Source organism: Camponotus vicinus, unplaced genomic scaffold (genome assembly GCF_025532165.1).
Source record: "Camponotus vicinus isolate PSW18456_S1 unplaced genomic scaffold, iyCamVici1.0 SCAF_6, whole genome shotgun sequence".
NCBI lineage: Eukaryota > Metazoa > Arthropoda > Insecta > Hymenoptera > Formicidae > Camponotus > Camponotus vicinus.
Window position 1 is genome coordinate 3,667,290 of NW_028141978.1, and position 23,196 is coordinate 3,690,485.

The following is a 23,196-nucleotide window of genomic DNA, read 5'->3' on the forward strand; positions in this document are numbered from 1 at the left end:
CCAGGATTCGTTTCATCCTGTAGGGACTCTTCACATTTGAAAAGTCGTTTAACTTTTCTTCGCAAATCAATTCCACAGGATCCGATGTAAAGTAAAATACGTTGCGATCGTTCTATATATTGCGTTTAATATATCGTTTTTCTATTTATCGGATGCTAACCCTCATGCTATCCGGCCATTTGATTTTGATCTCTTCTCAAATTATCTTCAAATTATTTATGAATTAAGATATTTTATTTAATCGCAATTATTATTTTTTTATTTTATCATTGGCTTACATCAAAATTTCACTTCAATTTATCTTTTTATGCGAATTTTCTTTCTTAGAAAATCCAAATAAATTAATATAATTTAAGTATTTTATATACATTTATCAATTATTTTTTTACAATAAAAATAATTGATAAATGTATTGATGACTTTTTGCATATCGCGGTTTGTATTATGTAATCCTTAACAATTTTGTAATTGAAAATCGAGAATTGATAAATATTGTTTAATTATATATAACATATATATTAATTAAACATATATGTATGTATAGAGAGAGAGAGAGAGAGGGAGGGGGCCACAAAATTCATTTATATTAAAAATTTATTAAACGTCTTGCTATACAGCACTGGTGTTATCGGCATTTCGCACGGAATAAAACCAGAAATTGTGCACATTATAGGTGCTTTCCATTTACATCAAAACTCAGATAAATCTCACTTCTGTCTTTCTTCAACATTCATTTTTGTTAAAGAAAGACACAGAAGTGAGATTTATCTGAGTTTTGATGTAAATGGAAAGCACCTTATATGTTACCCTCTGAGAACATTTGTGGACATTGGCTTCGTAGTTCATGTCTACAGAGGACGTCCTCTCATTCTTCTCTCTGCGCGAGCAAAACTAATTGTTACCTAGCATAACCTTATTGTTTCCCGACTGTTTGTTATCGAATTATTTTACACAACAAACGTGTGAGAGTGAATACATTCGTATTGATTCAATGGCGAACGATAGAGAGGTACTTCGGGAAATTTGGGATGGAAAAATTCCAGTCTGTTTCACTCTCAACTCCGAGGAAATCTGCGATTTACAAGGGCCGGATCCGTTTTACCTAATGGTACCTAGGTTAAGTTACTTTCCATTATGTACTGAGAAGGTAAGAAGTGTGTTTGCAACATATCTTATTGGAATTTGTTACTTTATTTTATTTGTTACTTTATTTTTTATTTTATTTTATTTTATTAACATTATGTGTTCGAACAATGTGTTGATTGAATATGCGTATTGTTTCTCTCCATCTTAGGTACGCAAACACTTTATACGGCACATACAAAGTGATAACAAACAAGAGCATGAGATGTGGTTGGAATTTAATGGAATACCATTAAAGTGGCATTATCCAATTGGTGTTTTACTGGACATTTATTTCAATGACATTCAATTACCTTGGAATATTGTTGTCCACTTTGATAAATTTCCAGAGAATGTTCTAATGCATTGTCAAAACAAGTATGTAATGTATTTTATTCTATGACAGAGTATATACTGTTTATTTACTTACTGTTTAGTGGTTTACATCGACAATATAAATATAATATTTAATTTTTAGAGAAGTTGTAGAAGCCCATTTTCTTTCTTGCATAAAAGAAGCTGATGTTCTGAAGCATAGAGGACAAATTGTTTCTAGTATGCAAAAGAAAGACCATACACAGCTATGGAATGGTATTATGAATGATAAATTTGATCAGTTTTGGTCTGTGAATGGTAGACTTATGGAAACCAGTACCGAAGAGGGATTCAAATATATACCTTTCCGATGCTATACGAATGAAGACAAATACATACAAAAACTTGTAAAACCAATGAATGAAGAAGGCCAAAGAAAGACTTTAAAGCATTTATTAAATGAAGTATTCCCAGATCAAGAAAATGGTTTGTAATCTGTTTTTTTTTATATAGGAACGAACTTTATATATATAGGAACAAATATATATACACACATCTGTATTTATTTAGAAAAAATAAGATTAATTATAAATTTCTACAGTTACAGTGCGCACCCATGGTATTGTGCCACCCTTAGAGACACCGCTTCAGTGGATGTCAGAGCATTTAAGTTATCCAGATAATTTTTTGCATTTAATCGTAGTTACATCGTAACGCATATCGAGGAACAAATAATTTCATGATTAAATGATAAAAAACTTTTTTATCATTTTTGCGGGGAAAATTATGTCCATTGCTTATATTATTTTATATTGTATTTATTTTACAATAAGCAATAGGAGTATATATGTAAGTACTCAAAATATTTTCCATTTTTAATTTCTCTAAGAATTTCTCTAAATCAAGTCAAGAAAGAGAGAGACTCTATGAACATGCTTCGACCCATCTTAAATTTTGTGAGTATTTGCACATCCTTAGATGTTAACTGAGATGTATTATATTATGCTTGTTTTTGTTACAAAGTATATTTTATAAAGCGATTGTGAAAAATGGTTTTATGTGGTAATGAACGCATTGAGAAATGTTTAAACCTTATAATAGTATAATAATATATGTGTATATAAGGATTTCCTCAGAATTGATACTAATGTTAGTGCAAACAATTAAATTTATTGAACAAATTATTGTAACATTTTCTACTCATTAAGTTATTGCGCATTTTTCATTTGGTTTACGATATTCTTTCGATATCGGCCAGTATGAATGAGTATTCTGCTTAATCATAGAACCTTCAGATTTTCGTATGATGACAGGATGATTTCCATTATTACTATATTCTATTGTTCTGCGACTGCTCCCAAAACTGAGATAACTGCCAACTTTCTTCTTTCTATTTTGTTGCTCCTGTAATTTAAAGGTTTCACGGGGTTAGAAATGTATTTAAATTAAATTAATTATATTTCTTTTTCATATTTTCTTACATTGAATATAACTTTTGCAGCATCTTGATATCTGTTGTGAATCTCTTCCTTGCTCAAGTCAATGGTTACTTCAGGAGATTCATAAGATTCAAAAGATTCATGCATAGACATTTATGTATTTTGTATATTTTTGCATCAACGTTTAGCATATATTTTTTCTCCACACAATTCTTCCATCTTTTTTAAATCTGTAATATAATTTTTAATTTAGCGACAATTTTCTCGCACGCGAATTCATGTATTTAAAATGTTTTCTAAATCTAGATAATTTTAATAGAGAGATAAGAAAGTGCAAGTCAGTTAAAAAGACAGTTCCAATGTTTGATATCGCGGTAACATAAAAGCGATGAAAACAGAACGAAAAGAAGAGACAGAAAAGAAACGAGAAGACGTCTCGAGCCGAGATAAAAATATTCACTGAATAGACCTTTCGCAAACGTTGATTTTCTCGCCATTGCGGGAATTACGACCGAGACTCTCTCTCTTTCCTTTTTTTCCTTTCCTTTTTCTTTCCTGCGACATCGAGAACACGTGTACCGAAGAGACAGGCTTTCAGAGTGTAAACGTCCGTTTTATAATTAGCAAGCGTCGCGAAAATGAGCATCTCTCCTGTTCGAATCTTATATGCCTGAGGGTCTCACGAACCGAATTACCATTTAAATGTAACGCCCGTTCTCTTAACGTCACGTTGTAAATTATTCTCGTCTCTCCAATATATATTCCATGTCATCGTTCCCGATTTATACATCTTCTCGCGCGTATCAATTTGTGATTACGATTATACCTCATACTCGATCACGATCATCATAGTTCAGTCATAGTTCAGACTGATTAACATATGGCGTCAATCCCGAGGAAAAAAATTTTATTACGTTTATGTCGCCAAGATGCAACGCAAGTTCCTTCGATATTATATAATTAATTTGCAAGAATTTGCTTTCTGGAAAATAATAGAAAGAGAGAGAGGGTATTGCTTACGCATTTAAAATATCTTGAAACATCTATCAGGAATCTGTTTTACATAGGTCGCTGATAAGAGAGCAAATCTATCGGAGCAGGACTAAAGGAAAGCTCTAATAACATCTCGTCCGTCAAGTTTTATATCTTTAATCTATAATCGCGGGAGGGGAGGGAGAACGCACGCTTTATGTGGGACATGGAAACTTGGTGGATTATAGGGTATCGCGCGATTGATGAAAATTCATGAGTAATAATAGTATTTGGCAAATAGCGCGTTATTTACCAAGCTCGGGCTGCACGTTATTCCACGAAGATCTGCCGATTTCTCGTTTCGCGACACACTTCCTCGTGTTCTCTCCCGATTCCTTACGCACTTCGAGAAGCGCGACTTGCGAGTAAAACAATGCGATTTACTTGAAATTTTTGGCCGAATTTCTTAGCTCACACCCACGCGCCCCTCTTATCACTCGCATGTAGCAACTGCGAATACTCAATAAGTGAATGCTAATTAAGGATACGCGATACTAATTCTTCGAAAGGAATCATTTCATCCTAGATTTAAGAATTTTCCATTTAATTAAGATTAAAATATTTCTTCTTTAATAAAAAATATGATTGTCGCTATCGATCCTATTTTATGATAGATTAAATAGCATTAGATCTGGAAATCTTTTCTATGGATGCAGTCTTAAGACCGTATGACAAATGTAATAAGATAATACTCGTTTAATAGCACCGCGAAAGTTTTGGTCAAAATTTTCATATTTTTAAATTTTAAATTTTAATGTACTAATAATTAAATTGCATTAATATGTATTCTATTATTAATTGCTGTTATTAGTGCTGTTATTAATTATATGTTCTGTAACAGAAAAAAATTTTGTAACATTTAACAATTAAATGTCATAAAAATTTTATATAACATTTAAGATAAGAGTGGATGTGAGCTAAGAAATCCGGCCGAAAGTTGCAAGTAAATCCCAGCGTTGAAATAAAATCAACGAGGCACACACTCGGCAAGAACAATCACCGAAATCTCAGGCTATTATCTGTCCACTGTACTATTTGCACGTTCTGCAAACAGAATCAGTTGCTCACAGTTGGAGCAACGCCAAAATCTTTTAGTCTTTTCGATACACTTTTGCATTTCCGGTCGGAGAATAGATCAAGACAGAGAGAGAGAGAGAGAGAGAAAGAGAGAGAGAGAGGTATTCCGGGCGAAACTTTTTTTAAGTACCTAGGTGTTGGTCCAATTCGTATTCTTAACGCTTCTCGAAACACACGTAATGTCATCTCCGCGTCGGGTTCAATCGATTTAAATATCAATCGCTCACAACTCGATCCGAACGCGACTGTTAAATCGTGACATCGATGCGATTGATGTCCCTTCTAATATTGTACGATTGAAATACGTTGCATTCCGTCGAAGTCATCGCGTGAATTTCTTTTTTTTTTGACCGTGCCACTGCACCCTTCCTAATTGCATTGCACCAGCCGGTGACATTTATTGGCGTTGATTGACACGTTGCAACAGTCATGTTCCGATTCAAGGTCTGCTTAGTGCGCATACGGTGACCTTAATAAAAATACCAAGTGTTGTTATTATCACGATTTAACGAGGCGAGGTTTCGCACGATGTCGCCTAACGATTTACATTCTTTCTCGAAGGATGCATTGTCATTCTTTAAATAAACTCTTACGTACGCCATTCATAAATAACAACGATGTATTTTCTGTACGCTTAATTTAAAAAATTTAGTTTACAAATAAAGAACGATTTTTACTGTAATGTAATTATAAACATGTTCATGAAAAAAAATGATGTTTTCTCTATTTTATTATACGAAAAAATTTTTAAATTGAATAGTAAATACACGCTGATATTTTTAAAAAGATTTATTTGTTAAAGCTCTGATTTGTTAAAAAAGTTAAAGCTAAAACTAGATTGATTTGATATATCGAAAAGTCAATTGTTCCACCGTTAAAGGACGGTGTTTAATATGCTAGCAATACACATACACGCAAAAACTAAACATACACAGAGATCTGCGCATTTTATTTATTTATTTTAATATAATTGAGAAGGAAATACAGATGAAAATTGAAACTGAATTTCATCTTTTGTACGCTCAACTGCCGCATGAGTTAACGATTACTCAATGTGCTCAGGTGCATTGGCAATCATTTCACTTATGTTGCAATACTAAGACAGGCATGTATAAGCTGAATGGGTCTAAGATCGAATTTCCACCTAAACAAAAATAAACAAAAAATATAAAAAAGATATATTATACAATAGACGTTATATTAATTACATAACAAAATATAATAAACAAAATTATATTTTAAAGAAAATAATAATTTTTATTATTATATAATAAACAAAAAATATAAAAAAAGAGTTTTATATTTCGCAAATTTAGAAATAAAGAGTTAATAAAATTCACTTAAGAAAAATTTCACTTGTAACAAAGTAAAAGAAGTTCTTTTATGTATACTATTATATATAATATACAGGGTGTTCGGAAATTCAACCGACAAATTTTCAGAGATTGTCGGGGGCACCATAAGAATCATTTTTTGCAAATGAACCTGGGGTCGGAAACGTGTCATTACATCGCTACGGCATACGGAGTGTTCGAAAGAGTCGGGACCTCGAAATATCATAAAAAAATAGAAGTTTTACAAAAAATTGTTTCAAACAAAAGTTGTAGGGTGTAAAAAGGTTTATTTATTGGCGCCATGTGTTTGACCTTGGATGGCGTCGATAAGGCCACCTTGAATTTTTGAAATGGAACCCTCCACTTTTTATTGCATATTCTTGTAGCCCTTCTCGAGACTTTGGCGACGCTATCCAAGGTCAAACACATGGCGCCAGTAAATAGACCTTTTTACACCCTACAACTTTTGTTTGAAACAATTTTTTGTGATATTTCGAGGTCCCGACTCTTTCGAACACTCCGTATGCCATAGTGATGTAATGACACGTTTCCGACCCCAGGTTCATTTGCAAAAAGTGATTCTTATGGTGCCCCCGACAATCTTTGAAAATTTGTCGGTTGAATTTCCGAACACCCTGTATATATATTAACTATTTCTAATATTATAATATCTCTGCTATTATATAATAACTATTCCCGTGCAAATTCTGTTATTCGTAAATACTAAGATTTATTATAATAAATATATTTTTTTAAATATATATTTTAAAATCAATAAGAACGCTTGATGTGTACGATAAATGAAAGCATTTTGCGAATGCAGTACTTCGTTAGTAATTAAAAAATAGCGTGTATCATTAATACTATATTGCTATTCTCCTATGTAAATTCCCGTTTTTCCCATTTTTTTCCAATGACATTTACTAATTAATCTTTATTATCACTTTAAAGCATCTCTCTCTTTTTCTCTTTTCTCTCTCTCTGTCTCGGCATAAAAATTCGCAATTCTCATTTTATAATCTCTTTTATTTTTAATGACGAGAGCATTTTATTTCCCGTTACCGGACTCGTGCAACGATAAACATCGACGATAAATCATGCATTTGCATAGCAGGAATTTAGCGTGCATTCTACATCATTGCTCACGAAAGGTTTGAAAGCGCATAATGTAAAATTATACAATCTATATATGTGTAATTGCATAAAAACGAGATCGAGGTTTTTCACATTTTTCGAACAATTAAAAGGAAATCCATTGGAGACAGATTTATAGGAGAACGTAGTGCAATTCTAAAGATCAGAATTCGAAGCAACAAACAACAAGGCAAACGTGAGCGATCGCACGAAGGCGCTGTTCACACCCACACACGCACACACGTTCGCTACACACACACCTAGCCGCTTATTCATCAATGTATTGTCGTCTACGTTGTATGCGTACGCTTCTGCGTTACGCGGACTCGAGTATGTGATGCGTGCCTGGGGAACCTTAGGCGCGAGCTGCCAATCGGGCGCGATATGGGAAACAATGCATCGGTGCATCGGTATCGGTATGCGTGGAGAAAGGGGCGAGGGGAAGCGAGGGGGAGAAGGAAGGGGGAGGAGGACGAGGGAGGAAAGGCAGACGATGTGCGTGAATCTCTACGACTTGGGTTCGCGCGCTTATCTTTATCGCGCGAGGTGGGGCGAATCGGAGCGAGATATCGGAGCCTCTTCGAGAGGCCGCACTCGTCACTTGTGTGCGCGAAATTACGTAAATCTTTAATTGCGAAAAAGGAGTGAGTACCGTTTGATCTTCTAATAAAGCTTCACTTCCTCATTAATTCTAATAGCCATAGTCTTCGTGAGAAAAAAGAGTTTATAAAACTATAACAAATGCGATATAAAAATGCAATAGAGATTTATAAAAAATGTTACAGATATGCATACACATATGTACAGGATATATATATATATATATATGTATATATCTTTTAATTGAAATGTAACTGAATGAGATAAAGACTTATGACCTTTTCTTTATCACGAATAACAGTTTCAATAATGAAATAAACGTACACAAATGATGAGGTAAATATTATACGTAGACTGCGAGGCATTTAAAATTGATTTAACTAAGAGTTTGATTTAACTATTCAAAGACGAGACCTTGAGACCGCGAGATAGAAATTGACGCAATGTTTATCAATATTATAATAAAAGTAATTTCGAGTGCAAAAGGTTAAATAAAGCAGCGATAACAGTAAGATTTAATTCGAAATATTACGAAATTTGCGACCTTAAATACTGCGCTTGTTCCATAATTCAAGCGGAAATGCTTGAATCGATGTAACCAGGGAATAAAACTTTTTCTCTCCCCTACTACATCGAGTAACTGTTGAAATACTTGCCAAGAAGATAAGCGCTTATACGGTTTGCAGATATGCGTGAGAAAGACTTTATGAATCATATCAGTAGAAGAAAGACCTATTGCATCAAATGCGCTAATGCAACAAGCTTTCTTCAAGCTATTCAAATATCGTGCTTTTTCAGATAATAAATTTATACAGTATAATTTTTTAATTTTTTCTCTTAGAAAATATGAATAAATCTTCCATAAGTATGATAAATAAATAACGAACAGTTAATAATACAATAATTTTGTACAAAATATAATAACTATAATTATTGGAAGCAAAGCATATTCATGAAAATTCAAAAATTTATTTATAAATAAATTTATGGAAATTTATCTTTTTTCAAATTCTTATTAATTTTTTATCAATTATTACTTGCACGCTAATTTGAAAATAATCTTTCGAAAGACAATTTACGGTTTACTTTTCCAGGTGAAATTTAGAAATGTATCTCATCTCTCATAAAAATTATATTTCGACTGCTCTAATTGTGATCGAATTATCAAGATAATAATATTGTTTCAGTATACATCTGCGACAGACAGCATCTTGTACAAGCCTTATCATCGATCACAAGATGCGTAAGCGATATTAAAAGATAAATTTGAGGCAGGAAGAGCAACAAAACACAAGTGGATTCTTTTAAAATAATCTTTTATATTTTCTCTCAAATTCGGTTAAATTCTATGTCATATGAAGCGTGTCATGCTTAAAGACGCTATAAATAACAAAATGGGTGTTCTTGTTGTTGTTTGGCACGCTTCATACATATAATCTATACGCGCGTGTATATGATACAATATTTAATACAATAATTTCACGTCTCTGCGACGCACAAAAAAAGAATTTATATCTCGATGCCTTTCTCTCTTGCACTCTTCGAACATTAAACTCATACATTTTCATTCTTATTCTTTGACACTTTCATTTCTTTCTCGCTTCCGTTCATAAATTGATAAATCATAAGCGGTTGTTTCGGACAAAAGTCGGCAATGAGAAAAAAGGCGCACAAAAATAAACAATACAATAAAAGATACGAAATTAAAAATGTTACAATTGTTTACAAGGTGAAAATGCTGATGGATTATTCTATTATTTTTAATTAGATATCGTGTTCTTGAGCTTTAGCGAAACCGCGTGCATCTTTTTCTTTTAATGTTTATCGACTACGTAACAATAACAGCAAGATAAAATATCGATGAACAATAAATTGCTGGATAATCTTCGGCCGAATTAAATTGACGATTGCACGCAGGGTGTGTTTAGGAAAAATTTAACATTTTTGCGAAGTATGCGATCAGGAAGGCATAGAGATGACGAGTTTCTTTGCGGGACTTTGGAGGTTCTTTATGTGTCACGCGAAACAATAAATAAGGAATAGTTGAAATACTGATATTATATGCTTGTGCGCGAAAGGAGGTCACTGGTATATCTGTACATTTCTTCAGTTTTTAATTCGCAATCGCAATTTCATCAAAATACGATACGACAAATATTATTATCAGCAAGGGACTCGCAATGGTTCTTGATTCCTCCTCGCGCGAGAAACTGTAAGGCATGAACTATTTGAAGGCACCGGGCGAGTTCTTTCAGAGGCGCGTTCGTCATGTAAGTTGATCGTATCAAAATATAATTTTCGATATATATATATACATGTATATATATATATGTATATATAGATAAATAAATTTTTATGTACTTTCTTTGATATTTTCACGTTCTAGCTCTTTATCGTTTTTTTATATAAATTTTTTTGTACATGTACAATACGAACATTATGCTTATATATATATTTGTGTGTCGTACGGACAATAAAACGTGGGGGGTTTTTACCCACAAAAGGGACAAATCTTCTCCCTTCTTATGTACTTAAAAATATTGCTTATATATACGCCTTATGCCTCTCGTTAAACAGACTCTTGTAGGCTGTGGTGTATACGTGACTACATATATACGAATACAGGCGGACACGCAACAAACACACTCACATACGCATACAAGGCACTCCAACGGCGAATTCATTTTTCGCGTGATCGAGAATTTTTTTGTCAGTCATACAGCCTTTCTTTACGTAAAATGTATTATGGCATTATGTAATTTATTATGGCTTATAATTACGCACGCGCGTTTTTATTGTACATTGTCGCCTTGAACACTATTAACAATTGTGGGCAAAGCGCGAACATATTTTTTTTTTGTTCGATCTCTCGATCCTCGGACTTGATTGGCGAATCATTCTGCGATAGAAAGATATGTATTTTTTTGTGTACATAATTAAATAATTAAAAATATTCACATTTATATATATAATTTTTAAAACAAAATTGAAAGATTCTGACAAAAATATTTATTTAAAAAAATATATAAAGAAAGGAAAAATATATACTCTGATGAGTTCTCCGTGAAATAAAATAATTATTATCATCTATCATATCTTGATTTTATTACTTGTGAGATGATAAATTAGAGCTCGGTACGAGGCGATCGCACAGACAACCATGTTGGCTAATGTCGCATCACGAATGGGCTCGATTAAGCGTGAATATTGAAACATTAACGTAACTGCCCTGTCTGCAGCAGTGATTTACAGAATTGCCTTTCTTGCTGATCGCTTGGCAACCGCTTGATTGTTTAGAAATCTACTATAAAAATCAATTCCAAAATTCGATAGTTAAAATATTAATTCTTTATAAAATTATCATTTATAATCTTTACAGATCTTTATAAAACTACAATCACATTTCAGCGCTTGATATTTTTATTTATATACATCAAATACAAAATTTATTTTAGAAATTTATGATATGACCATTTTACAGTATTTATGACTACTTCAAAATTGATCAGCTGATTGATCGAGGAAGTTGAGAAAATGTTGATCGGTAGCTCGCAATGTTTTTCCGATTTGAGCGTATATCTTGCAATCTAATATTATTTCCTTTAACATCATCTAACAATGATTCACAAAAGATTTTCCTCTGATAATTCGCCAGCAAAGTCAAACGCGAAAGATCGCTTATCTTTTCGAGGATCGTAATTCATCTCGTCGAATCGCGTCGATCTTAGTGCACTGAGAACAGAGTGCATTCATATTATGAAAAACATTTATTTATAGAATTGTTATGCCTTCAATTGTCCCCGTTCACTACGTGGAAATAAAGAAATGATGTTCAGAATTAGGAATTATTTGTGCGTTTTGCAAGTTAAGAATGTTGTGTTAGAGAAAGTTAGAATATATATTTTAAAAAAGAATTTATTAATATAAATTGCTGTATATTAAAAATGAAGATTTTTTATTTTTTTGATATTTCTCTTTAGACTAAAATTGGAAATCATTTTAGAAATAGGAAATAAAACTCAAAAAAATATTATAATTATATTAACATTATAACATTATTATATAATATTAATATAAAAATATTTAATATAATATTATGTGTTATATAATATATAATATAACATTATATTATATATTACATATTAATATAATATAATTATATGTAATATAATATTATATATTACATTGTTATAATATTTTAATATTATTATAATTATATTAAATTCAAAGTTTATAAATATGGTATTCTATAACAGTCTTTCCAATTCTATGATCAAGCTTTGATGTTTCTTTTATACGTTTTTTTTGATGAATTCAAATTTTTAATTTGCAAATTTCGAAAGTTAATAAATAATTCCTAATTCTTTAAACTAATTATTTTTTAAGTTTTGTTTCTTATTCGTTATTTAAATACAAATACTATTGTTTATGTTTATAATAATTAACTACCGATTTAGTTCAATGTATAATCTTCTTCTTATTTGAATTATTCGACTGCGATCACTGATCGATATTAAAGGCAAAGAAAATTTTCGTAATTTGAACATGGAATTGTATATAGAAAATATAGGCATAATTATATCACTTCTAAGTTGATCTTATAAATATTAATTAAAATCTATACATTGTCACTACAATAATTAATATTATACAATTTATATGTCCCTGTGATTTGTCTTATCTCGCACTAAACTTCGTGCGAGCGATATATACAACTTTAATATGAATACATATTATATAAGGCACGTGTGATTTTTCTCTTTTAAAATTGTTCTTATATGTCTTTTTAATTTTTCATCTCCAACTTTCGATTTTTCCATCAGTCAGTGAATTATATTTTATACAACATCCCGCGTGCTTGTCTCTATCATTTTAATATTGTAACATTATTATCGTTTTAAATATTTTAACGACAGATAAATTGTTCGCGGAACATCTTTGTAAATTATCATTGTTCAGTAAATTAATTCATCGAAAGCGAAGTGCATAACGAACGAACTCATTTACATTTTTATATATCGAATCTATTATTTCTTAAAAATATTAATATATATATATTATTACTAGCGCATGATCGATCTATGCGTCTTTGTTATGCGTCAAAAATGTTTTATATCTTGTCTTATATCGATAAAAAAGGCACAAGATGTGGTCTCTGCGGAAGTGGTTTATTTTGTCTCGGATTTCCGTCTCTTTCTTCATGATACTTTTTTTCTTCTTTTCTTTTTTTCTGGCGGGATCGTATAAAAATAGCTTATTTCTCCCAATGGAGATATCGATTATTTAAACTTTTTTTAAAATAACACTATGATATACACTACCAAGTATACATCCCAGAAATCTCTGATGCGACGGAATACGATAATGTCACGTTTCTTCCCGATCTTCTCTCGATATTTACATATTTACATATTTACATAAGACCATTTAACAGAAAACAATAAAAAGTGAGTACGAGAAGTAGACAACAATTGCCAAACAGTGAGAAAAGGAGAATAGAAGAGCAATGACAAGTTACTATTGTAATATACTAATGCTATGCGCGTGACGCATATGCGCATATGGAAGAAATTGTTTGAGCAATTAAATGATTTTCGCAGATCGGCTGCATATTCGCTACCAGTGATTAATACAATCACACGAGTTCGCAGAAAACATGAATGGCACGTCATGTATACTACCAAGAAATCGTGCAATCTACCTGCCACCGGCAGATAGTTTTCTATGTAAACCAGGAAAATGTAAGAAACTTATAATTTGAAAGCTCTGTTTTTTGTCTGACGTAATGTATCTACGAGCATGATATGCAATATTAAAAATATGAAGAAAAAATGAACAAAACTGAAAATTTGCTAAACTAAATGTGCTATAAAAAACGCTATCAAAACTATTTTACAAGGAGAAATGTAAATTAAAGTTTTTCAATTTCCTTAATAAAAGTTCATATATATAATATAATGTTCATTTCTAGTTATTACATATCATGCTGCACAATGATCCATCATGTTCCACGCGAGAATGCTTCGGCATTTCTTTCCGCGAACTTTCGATGCAATGGCTGCGCTGATATAATTGTATAATTATAGCAAACGCATTCGACCTCTAAACGGCCTAGCCGTGCGATAACCACCAGGTTCTAATCTCGATGATAAAGCGGTGAGAAAAAGATTCGCCAGGATATCTGTATACGACTTTTTTTCGTGGAGCGAGGTGGGATGATGGAGGGAGAGAGGGTCGAGCAAGTCTGATGATGTTGGAAGAAGACACCAGCCGAGGACGCGACCATGTATAATCTCCTTCCACACCTCGGCTCGTCTGATTAAGACTTTATCGCGATGTATAACGCGGTACCGACGATCCGCGAAAACGATAAATGCTTATGTAGGCTGCTACGTGTAGTAGATCACGTATCGATCGATCTTTCGCTGACAAATTTTCACCCGAGAAACTTGCGCACTCGATTTTTATATTCACAAGTTAATTAACTGTAACGCATGATCCAATCGTTATCCCGTCTTCTTTAAGCTTTAAAACAAGTGCGTTTAAATTAAGTGAAAGGAAAAAAAAATATAGACATGATTATTTATCGTTATATGAACCTGCTAGTTTCCGTTCTCTGCGTTTGATTAGAACAGAAGGATGGGGAAGGGTGCGAAAGAGGAAGTTACATATAGAGTGAAGATACGCTGACAAACGTACTCCCTTGCGGAAACCCTGTATACAAACCTATATCAGGTCTCCAGGAAACCGGTACTCGCAAATTAAGCTCGTAATCATAGTTGCGACTTTGAGTCTCGTTGAAGTTACAAATTATTTGGCAATTGTTGTAACTATTATTATTATTGTTGTTATTGTTGTTAACATTGTGGCTGCTGATAGGAGATAGATCGCGTTGATCGGCACATTTTTTCGCAGGCTTGCTCACGGGATTGTCTAAATAAGGCTTGAAAGTGATAGCGTCCGGATTATTCGAAGCTGATACAGTACTTGATTTCAGAATCAATTCTGTTCGAGAGGGTGAAGATTCCCGGGTCGACCTCGGTTTCACGAGACAAAGAGGTGTATCTTGAGGAGGTACATCGTAACAGTCGTCTATATCCAAAGACCTTTCGCAGTATCTTTTTGGTGATGACATTGCATCATAACAGCAAGGAAGCAGACAATGCTGTCTTTTCAGCGGCGAAAATCTTTGTTCGCATCCTTCAGAAAGATTAGAAACTTCGGAATTTGCTCTGGGTGAATAACAATGTGCTTTAACTGAAGACTCCATAGAGCAGAATTCTCTCAAAGACAATTCTTGATAAGAAGATGTCGTCGAAGTCGTCGTATGGCTATCTACGGAGCAAGAAAGATTGCAAGGCCCTGCAGCTTCTATTTCGGAGATTGATTCCACTTTAGTAAAGTGTTGATAAGGATGTTGAGGAGAAGCGGAACTAACATCGCAGCGATAAAAATGCGAAGACGATCGTTCATGTTCTATCTCAAACCGATCACGTAGCGAAACGCAGTTCGGAACGTAATTTGTCGTCGTCAAATCCAATGGTGAATCACCGGAAGCGACATCCTGGACAGGACCCAGTCGTTGACGTGAATCTCCTCGAAGAGCGATTTCATCTCTGAGTTCCGTTTCTTGTTCTAACCACTTCTGTACTTGCCGACGATTTATACCGAATTTTCTAGCAGTAGCTCGTTGATTCTCCTTTACTTCCTTATCTCGATGGAAAGCATCGAGAACATCAAGTTTAAAACGTAATGGGAAAGATCGTCTGCGAGTGAAATTGCTGGATGAATTCAAGCTGCCAACCGAAATGAGAGGATCCATTTCGCTGTCCGAGCAGCTACTCCTGTATCTTCCGATGCTAACAGAATCACGAGGGCTTGACGGCAAAGAATAACCGTTACGATCGTACATAGGACTTACCGGTCCTAAACTACCTGCTAATGATTCGCCGGTAGGTGGTCGTCGATAATCAATGCACGAGGATGCGATAGCTTCTTCTTCTTCATCATATATTTCTTCCTCATCCAAGTGTACTTCTTCTTTGACCATCGCCGTACAGTATTCTGTTTTTTCCAACGTCTCTTCCTCCTTCTTCTCTTCGATATGCTGCGTCTCTTCTGACTCTCTCTCCCGCTGGTGCAGAAGCGACGGGATCGACTTCTCGGAATTGAGCGGTGAGCATGGGTGTGCGTGTTCATGCACGTGCACGTGCAAGTACGGGCTCGCAGGGGCTCGTGAGGAATCAACAAAGTGAACGGACGAATCGCTGCTATCGGCGGCTCGATGCGATATCGGCGAGAGTGGGGCCCGTGAACCACCGGGGGAATCTGTTGATTTGTACGGTCCTGCCGTCGCCGCTGTGTCTGGGCTCGCTGGCTCTGTCTTTATCATCGACGGCGCTAGTAGCAAGCCGTATGATCTCCCGTCGAATGAATCGACATTTCCATAACTTTGTTCCCGTTGTTGCGGATGATGATTCGGCGAATGATTATGCATGCTACTGTTGATATCATTCACGTCATATCTGTGCTCTTGAGATGGCGAATGGTAACTTGTCAAAGTTTGATATACCTTCACCTCATTCCTACTGCTAAATACCGAAGCTGCTTCCACATCTCGCTGTCCATCTCCATTTAATACGTAATAATTACGATCTTGATCTACTTGCGTGCCTGGATATCCGTGAATCTCTGGCATATGAACTTTGTCTTCGAGCTCTAAATGGAGACGTTGTTGTTCCGATGAATATTCTTGATAACCTACGGATGCAACGCATAGGGGCAAAGCCGTGCCGATGGTAGTCTGACGACTATATTGGGGCGAGGAGGGTGCACTGCCATGCGGAGGATGAGGAGGTGGGGGCCCTTGCTGTGTAGTCAGCTCGTCGCCGTGCTGTCTGGCGAGGTTGAGGTTCAAGGCCGGCGTTGCTGGAGTCACGGTATTCCCTGTAACTTCCGTCATAGTACCATCCGATTGAGAACCCGCAGGAGAAATGGTCGAGGCTGTTCCAGTATTTCCATTTTCAACGCTACTCCTGAGCTGTTCCTCACATTGTAACCATTTTTGTATTTGACGACGATGAATACCATATTTCCTTGCAGTGGCACGTTGATTCTGACGGCAATCCTTGTCGTGTCTATAAGAATCCAGAACCTTGATTTTAAAAGCTGTTGTGAAAATGCGTCTAGTACCCATAACGCCCACAGATTTTCGCATGTTCTGCTGCTGGTGTTGTTGATGCGTCGATTGTTGATGCTTCGAATGAATCATTTTCACTGATTGTGAGCTATTCTCACTGAGCACCTCACTCACGTCATATATATAAATAGGTCATGGATTTTTATTTAAAATATTACACACATACGTAACTTATTCGCACTTATAATAGTCGTCACAATGACCATAAAAACAAGTCCGACAGTATAATGACGATGCGGATAACAACTACCACAAAGTTTAAGACCGGCACTGTCAACGATACACGAGGATACCTTAACGCTTAACATTGCACGATGCGATCTGGCGGCGCCGGAGTTCCTTTTAGGTCTTGGATGCCGTAACTAATTTTCATCCCCACTACCAGCGAGAACTGCCGCTGCTTCCCACTGGTCTTTCCCCTCCGCTCTAACGCCGTCTCTCGCTCTCTCGTTCCCTCGAGCCTCTCTTCTCGCACTCTCGGCCTCTCCTCCATGTATCCCCACTCGGTCGGCACTTCGTTTATCGCTATCTGCGTTCAACTTATCGCCTTTGCCGTTTTTCCTCTTTCTATCTAATGGTCGTCCCCTCGACACCCCGTTGCCCCCATTCGTGCGGTACGGGCGCTAGTTTACCGCCGAAGGCGGCTACTAGTCATTCTTCTTTCTCTGTGCCACCGACCTAACCTCCTCTCTTTCTACGGATCTCGTCATCCTACCTCGCTCGCCTGTCTAACTGCCCGCAGGCGTAGACACCCTCCTCTGTCCTCTCCTTTCTCTCTTCCCTTTCACACCTCGGCTCTGTAAAACTCCGCCATTTTGTGGGCTCACTTCCGTTAATGACGCGCGCGGGAAACGTCACGCCGGCGTGACGACGACGCTCTCGGCGCCATGTTGTCTGCTGTGAATGTCTGACTGCGTGCCTGCCTGCCGCGCCGCTTAGCAGCTTGCCGTAGCAGCCAGCATGGAGCCTCGATTTTTGCTCGCCTTTCTCCTCCAGCCGATCGCGCCTCTCCGTTCGACTTCTCTATACACGAGGTCGAATACGCGTAGAATGTGTAGCATTCCGGGTTTTTCTATAATTCGTTACACGTTATATATATGATACATAAAATTTATATAAAATTGAAGAGCAAACACAATAACGAAGAATTGAAAAATGGATCGTAATCGGTCATGAAGAGTTTATTCTACGAAAAAGTAGACGTATAATTTAGATTAGGTCGTAGATGTATGTCTCTACGAGCACGAGCACTAAATATAATAATTTCGTCTGAACGATAGTATAGAAAATTTCATAGTCGGCAAAGACGGTTAGTAGATGAGGCAATTTTATCTTCTAAGAAAAGCGCTTATGGTCATGCTAGCTTATAGCTAATAGCTAGGCTTATTGAACTTAAAATTATCTGTATTATAATTAAAGTGACTTATATATCATATTCCGCTAGTTGAAATTAGTAATCCATTAGTTTACCGTTGCCGTACATTCAATGCTTTCGCACTTATATTATTCTACGCTTCCTTTTTTTTTCTTATTTGATGTCGTTAAAGTTTTGAATGAGATTTTGAGGTATACGATAACCTCTTGCATATGCGCCATGGAATGAGATCATGTTGTTTTTGTGGCGTGAGCCGACAGTTAATATGTTTAGCTTCACGCGCCGTTGCCATGTCTCTTCTTAGCTACACGTAGGCTGCAACGCATACGAACGCGCGGAGAGACCCGCGAGGCAATGACGCAAGCCGCACGCTCGCATATACTTCGATGAACGAACGCGCGAGCAAGATAGACTGATAAAAAGAAACGGACGAGGCCTCGTAAATTTCCACGATTCGCGCCACCGGCAGAAACCAAGGATGCCGACGAATCCTCTCGCAGTTCTCTGAAGAGGCACCCTATTCTATTTCCAAGAATCACGGCGGCTATTCTTGCGCTTGCTGATCACGATGAGGCTCTCTTTTGAACACGTCCATCGTGCAGCAAGAAGGCACCTGCGAGGATCGGCCTTCGCGTAGTTATATAGGCGCGATTCATCGTTCAGGTATTCCACCTATGTGTCCTTGAAACAGAATGTCTTCCTGTCAATTTCCCGCGTGAACAATTGACAATTGCGTTACGTAATAATGTTAACATTTTATTAAACGATTTATAAATTCGTTTATTGGCTCAGATTTTAGATTATGTTTAGTCATTAGTAATTACGTGACTTTAATCTTCTTGCATTTTTCTTTTTACCTTTTCTCATCTATTTACTCTCCATCTCTTATCTCGCGCGTTCTCTCGAGAGTAAACGAGAGTATTCGCTGAAAATAATATCGGCAGCGAGCATCGTAAGGAAAACATCGAGGCAGCAGCAGACCGGCAGTCGCCTAGTGCGGCACGGCTGGCACGGCTCGTCGGATTTGTCCTTGGGGCCGAAGGTAGGCGCAGCACGAAGACCGAGTAAGTGGCAACGCAGCACCCGGGCGCCCCCTCTTTTGTCCGCCGGCCGGTCTTGCCAGACAGGGTGTCGCCAGCTCGGTCGGCCTGGTCGTCCGGGTTAGCACGAGGGACGAGGAAAGGGAGAGTACGACGGAGAGGAGGGAAGGGAAGGTTGATATATATGTATGCACGTCTGTGTGTGCGATACAACAGCACCAAGGGGGAAGGGACGCGCCATAGGGGGAATCGTTGGAGCGGTGGACATAGAAGAGACGTGACGAGGGACGAATGCAGCTCACAGCTCGTAGCTCGCCGAGAGATCGTAGTGTGCGTATTAAAGGATCGGTCATGGACCTATATTCACGCAGGCCAGGCATGTTTGAAAACTCGCGTTCTCCTGGAATGTGGCCTGCGGAGGTCCCTTCGGCGGTCGCATCTCCCTCTTTTCTCCTCGTTCTCCGGCCCTGCGAGCCTCTCTTGATCGCAGTGGACGTTACTCGGACGCCTACCTACCACCCTCTTCTCCCCGCCGTTCTTTCATGATCCCCCGTTCACCCGCCGCACGGCCGAAGCCACCAGCTTGGCGCCCCAAATAGTCGCGTAACCAGAGACGCGCCTCTGGCCTGGCTTTGGTCGCGCCAGACTTCTCGGCGCCCAAATGATGTACGTCGACCGTCCTCCGTCTCTCTTCGTCCTTTGCGTTCGCTCACATGGCTGTTGTAGCCTTCGCTTTCTTCCACGTACATACTTATGCACAGGCATGACTGGCGGAAAAGAGGTTCTATAGGAATGATAAAGAACAACGACGAGAAAAAGGAAAATGTCGAGTCTATTTACCAATGCCTCGACTTACGACATCTCGTTTTCAACTCAATATTCATGACCTTTACCTATCTTATTCATAATACGGAAATTCTACTACTATTAAATATAATCGCCAGTGTTAAAGAAAAAGAAATACACAAGGGTCAGTACGTGACGCAAAAAATTACATCAGATAATTTTTTCTTTTCATCAGATAATCTTCTCTTTTTGACTCGTGAAAGAAAGGCTCAAATATCTTGGCAAAGGCGAGACCAACGGTCACCTACAAACGTTCACTTTGTGACGATTGAATCTGATCTTAGAATCCTGTTAAGTTTTGGTAAAGTTGGCTGTCGTTCAAAAATTCGCATTATTTTGCAATGCATGTTTCGTATTTCGACGTCTGTTGCCAAAACTTGTTTCATGCGTCTAGTTTTTACTGCTCTCCTAGTCGTATTTTATTTTCTTATTATAATTGCGTTGTTAATTTCTCACTTCCTCGGCTGTTTGTATTACTTGTTAAAGCTATATACACAGGTCGTAAAATAGACAAGCTGCGTTTTTAATTTAGAATATTGACATTTTTGGCACACTGTATCATATTTTAGTCAGATATGATTTTCCAGGTATATTATGCGTTGTATTTATATTGTTGTACAAATATTTGCGTTTTGAATTGAAGCATTACAACGTATTCAGCGTAGAAGAGTATCGTCGCTCGATAATAGCGATTGAAGAAAAATTTTGTGAACTATGACACGCTACGAATAGAAACGTGATAAACAACCATAATACTTGGGGAATAACTATACATATATATGTGCGTGAACATTCATCTTCTATCCGGAATAAAGAGCGCCACTCGTTGAAATCGCAGTCTACAGCTTATAATCTAAACTTATTTATGCGCATGCTTTAACTGGGAGAACGCTACACGTGCACCATACAAATACATTTACATTAGTGAGCATACATACATACAGCATATATTTACGTGTCATGTATGCGTGCATAGCATCGAATCTAATCATACATATAAACAGGGACGGATCGATTATGTGCGTTGGAAGAGTGTATGCTTATACATTTTTAAATATTATCAATTGAATAATTTCTATTTCGATAATCTAAATGTAATAAAAGTGTAGCTCTCTCTTTATGGAATCCTTATAAAAAGTCGATCGCTTGATGAAAGCTTATTTAATGAACTGACTGTAAGATTTAAATTCGACAAATGTTATCTCGAGGTGAAAATACCCCGAGTTCATTGTTCACTATAGTTTGCAGTAATGTTTAAAGAAATTAACAGAGTATGCTGGTCGATTATTTGATAACTTAATCAGCTTTTGTGCGCTATATTTGTAACGACTCAAAAGATTGACAGCTCGCAGAACTTTTTATAGCCTGTTTTACATTCCGATAAGGATAATGTACAATGTGGTCTTATTAGTTCCAGCACATAATTGAAATTGATTCTCGCTCATCCCTCGACTGGGAGGAGAGAAATGACCGATTCTGTTGTTATCATGATCGTCATTTCATCGCGCGTTATCAGATGATCGAAACACGAATTCTCAATCACCCGATATGTGCACGCATACATACGTGCACGTGGGCTAAAAACGTTTGACAGATTCGCGCGTTTGCTGGCCATGCAAAGAAAAAAAAATCAACGCGGAGAAATACACCTTCTCCGTAGGCGGTCGCGCACGATGGCGCCTACTCGCGCGCATACCTACCTATCTACCTGCGGTCCCCAAGAGGCTTAATCTCGCAGGCGGAGCCGCTGCAGCGGCTTTTCGAAACTTTCGTTTCAGCGAGATTCCTCCGATCGTGCGTCATGAGAGATATACTAATACCACGCTCGCTCTACGACCCTGCTTATCGCAGGCGCGCGAAATGAATATTAGGCTCATATTACATTTGTCGTACGACAAATTTTTTAAGCACATTGATTGGCTGCGGGATAAATAAGTTTTTGAATCTTTAAAAACGCAGCCAATCAATGTGCTTAAAAAATTTGTCGTATGACAAATGTAATATTAGCCTTAGAGAAAGGAACAAGTGAACGAACGACATGGACGGACGGACGGACGGACGGACAGACGGATGATCGATGGATGCGGCTGCGGAAAAAAACGCGTAGGCATAAAGAGAGAAAGAGAGAAGCGTGACACGATGCAACGCCCACGAGGTCGGTTTCTACGGCAAGTCTCACGCACGCACCCACACGCGCTAACCTTTATCTTATCATTGGCGAAGACGTATCGAGGTTGACTGCTGCAACATTTGCCTTGGGCACCGAGAGACTCGACGACGACTCAATACGACGTATGCATGTGTTGGTCAGCCGACTCTGTATCTCGCTCTCGTTCATCCTCTGCCATTCTTTACCGGGAATACCACCAGGATCACGAGGACGAAGCACGACGTTGCACCCCGCGTTTTCGACCGCGACGTAGATTCCTCTGGAATTCGCTTTATCGGCCGAGCAATTATAATAGAACAATACGCGCAATAAAAGGCGCTGTTTTATCCGTGGAACGCGTTATCTTCAAAGCGGATTGGTCGATCGATACTTTTGTATGCAGATTAGCTTGTTGTTCGAACAATATGAATGGAAAGAATGCAATGCAATTTTTTTATGGTCCAATATTTTTGATATATTTTGAAATGTGTATTCACGCGCTTCTATTGCCTTTATACGTATAATATTTCGTTA

General features: G+C 37.0%; 3 protein-coding genes across 5 annotated transcripts; 1 reads left to right on the forward strand and 2 right to left on the reverse strand.

Moving 5' to 3' along the window:
- Nucleotides 1-774: 774 nt before the first annotated feature.
- On the forward strand, nucleotides 775-2,618 carry Atg5 (autophagy protein 5). Its single transcript, XM_083103069.1, has 4 exons — nucleotides 775-1,147; nucleotides 1,295-1,500; nucleotides 1,601-1,923; nucleotides 2,039-2,618. The coding sequence occupies exons 1-4, from the start codon at nucleotides 992-994 to the stop codon at nucleotides 2,149-2,151; spliced, it is 798 nt and encodes a 265-aa protein (XP_082959195.1). The 5' UTR covers nucleotides 775-991; the 3' UTR covers nucleotides 2,152-2,618.
- Nucleotides 1,983-22,949, reverse strand: LOC145973569 (uncharacterized). Of its 3 annotated transcripts, none has more exons than XM_083103073.1 (4): nucleotides 22,715-22,949; nucleotides 5,116-5,454; nucleotides 2,919-3,106; nucleotides 1,983-2,841 (listed from the first exon to the last, which is right to left on the reverse strand). In XM_083103073.1, the coding sequence occupies exons 3-4, from the start codon at nucleotides 3,027-3,029 to the stop codon at nucleotides 2,641-2,643; spliced, it is 312 nt and encodes a 103-aa protein (XP_082959199.1). In that variant the 5' UTR covers nucleotides 3,030-3,106; nucleotides 5,116-5,454; nucleotides 22,715-22,949; the 3' UTR covers nucleotides 1,983-2,640. The 3 variants fall into 3 exon arrangements, with proteins under 3 accessions (XP_082959199.1, XP_082959197.1, XP_082959198.1); XM_083103071.1 differs by having other exon boundaries at nucleotides 4,162-5,454; nucleotides 22,715-22,947; XM_083103072.1 differs by lacking the exon at nucleotides 5,116-5,454 and having other exon boundaries at nucleotides 22,715-22,947.
- Nucleotides 9,353-18,089, reverse strand: LOC145973563 (uncharacterized). The gene has a single exon (XM_083103062.1). It carries the CDS (start codon nucleotides 17,322-17,324, stop codon nucleotides 14,718-14,720), a length of 2,607 nt encoding a protein of 868 aa, XP_082959188.1. The 5' UTR covers nucleotides 17,325-18,089; the 3' UTR covers nucleotides 9,353-14,717.
- Nucleotides 22,950-23,196: the final 247 nt, after the last annotated feature.

Coding starts and splice junctions, on each gene's coding strand:
- Atg5 (XM_083103069.1), top strand. CDS start 992: ATGGCGAACGATAGAGAGGTACTTCGGGAAATTTGGGATGGAAAAATT. Junction 1,148..1,294: donor TTCCATTATGTACTGAGAAG/GTAAGAAGTGTG, acceptor TCTCCATCTTAG/GTACGCAAACACTTTATACG. Junction 1,924..2,038: donor ATTCCCAGATCAAGAAAATG/GTTTGTAATCTG, acceptor AAATTTCTACAG/TTACAGTGCGCACCCATGGT.
- LOC145973569 (XM_083103073.1), bottom strand. CDS start 3,029: ATGTCTATGCATGAATCTTTTGAATCTTATGAATCTCCTGAAGTAACC. Junction 2,842..2,918: donor CTGCAAAAGTTATATTCAAT/GTAAGAAAATAT, acceptor TTTAAATTACAG/GAGCAACAAAATAGAAAGAA.
- LOC145973563 (XM_083103062.1), bottom strand. CDS start 17,324: ATGATTCATTCGAAGCATCAACAATCGACGCATCAACAACACCAGCAG.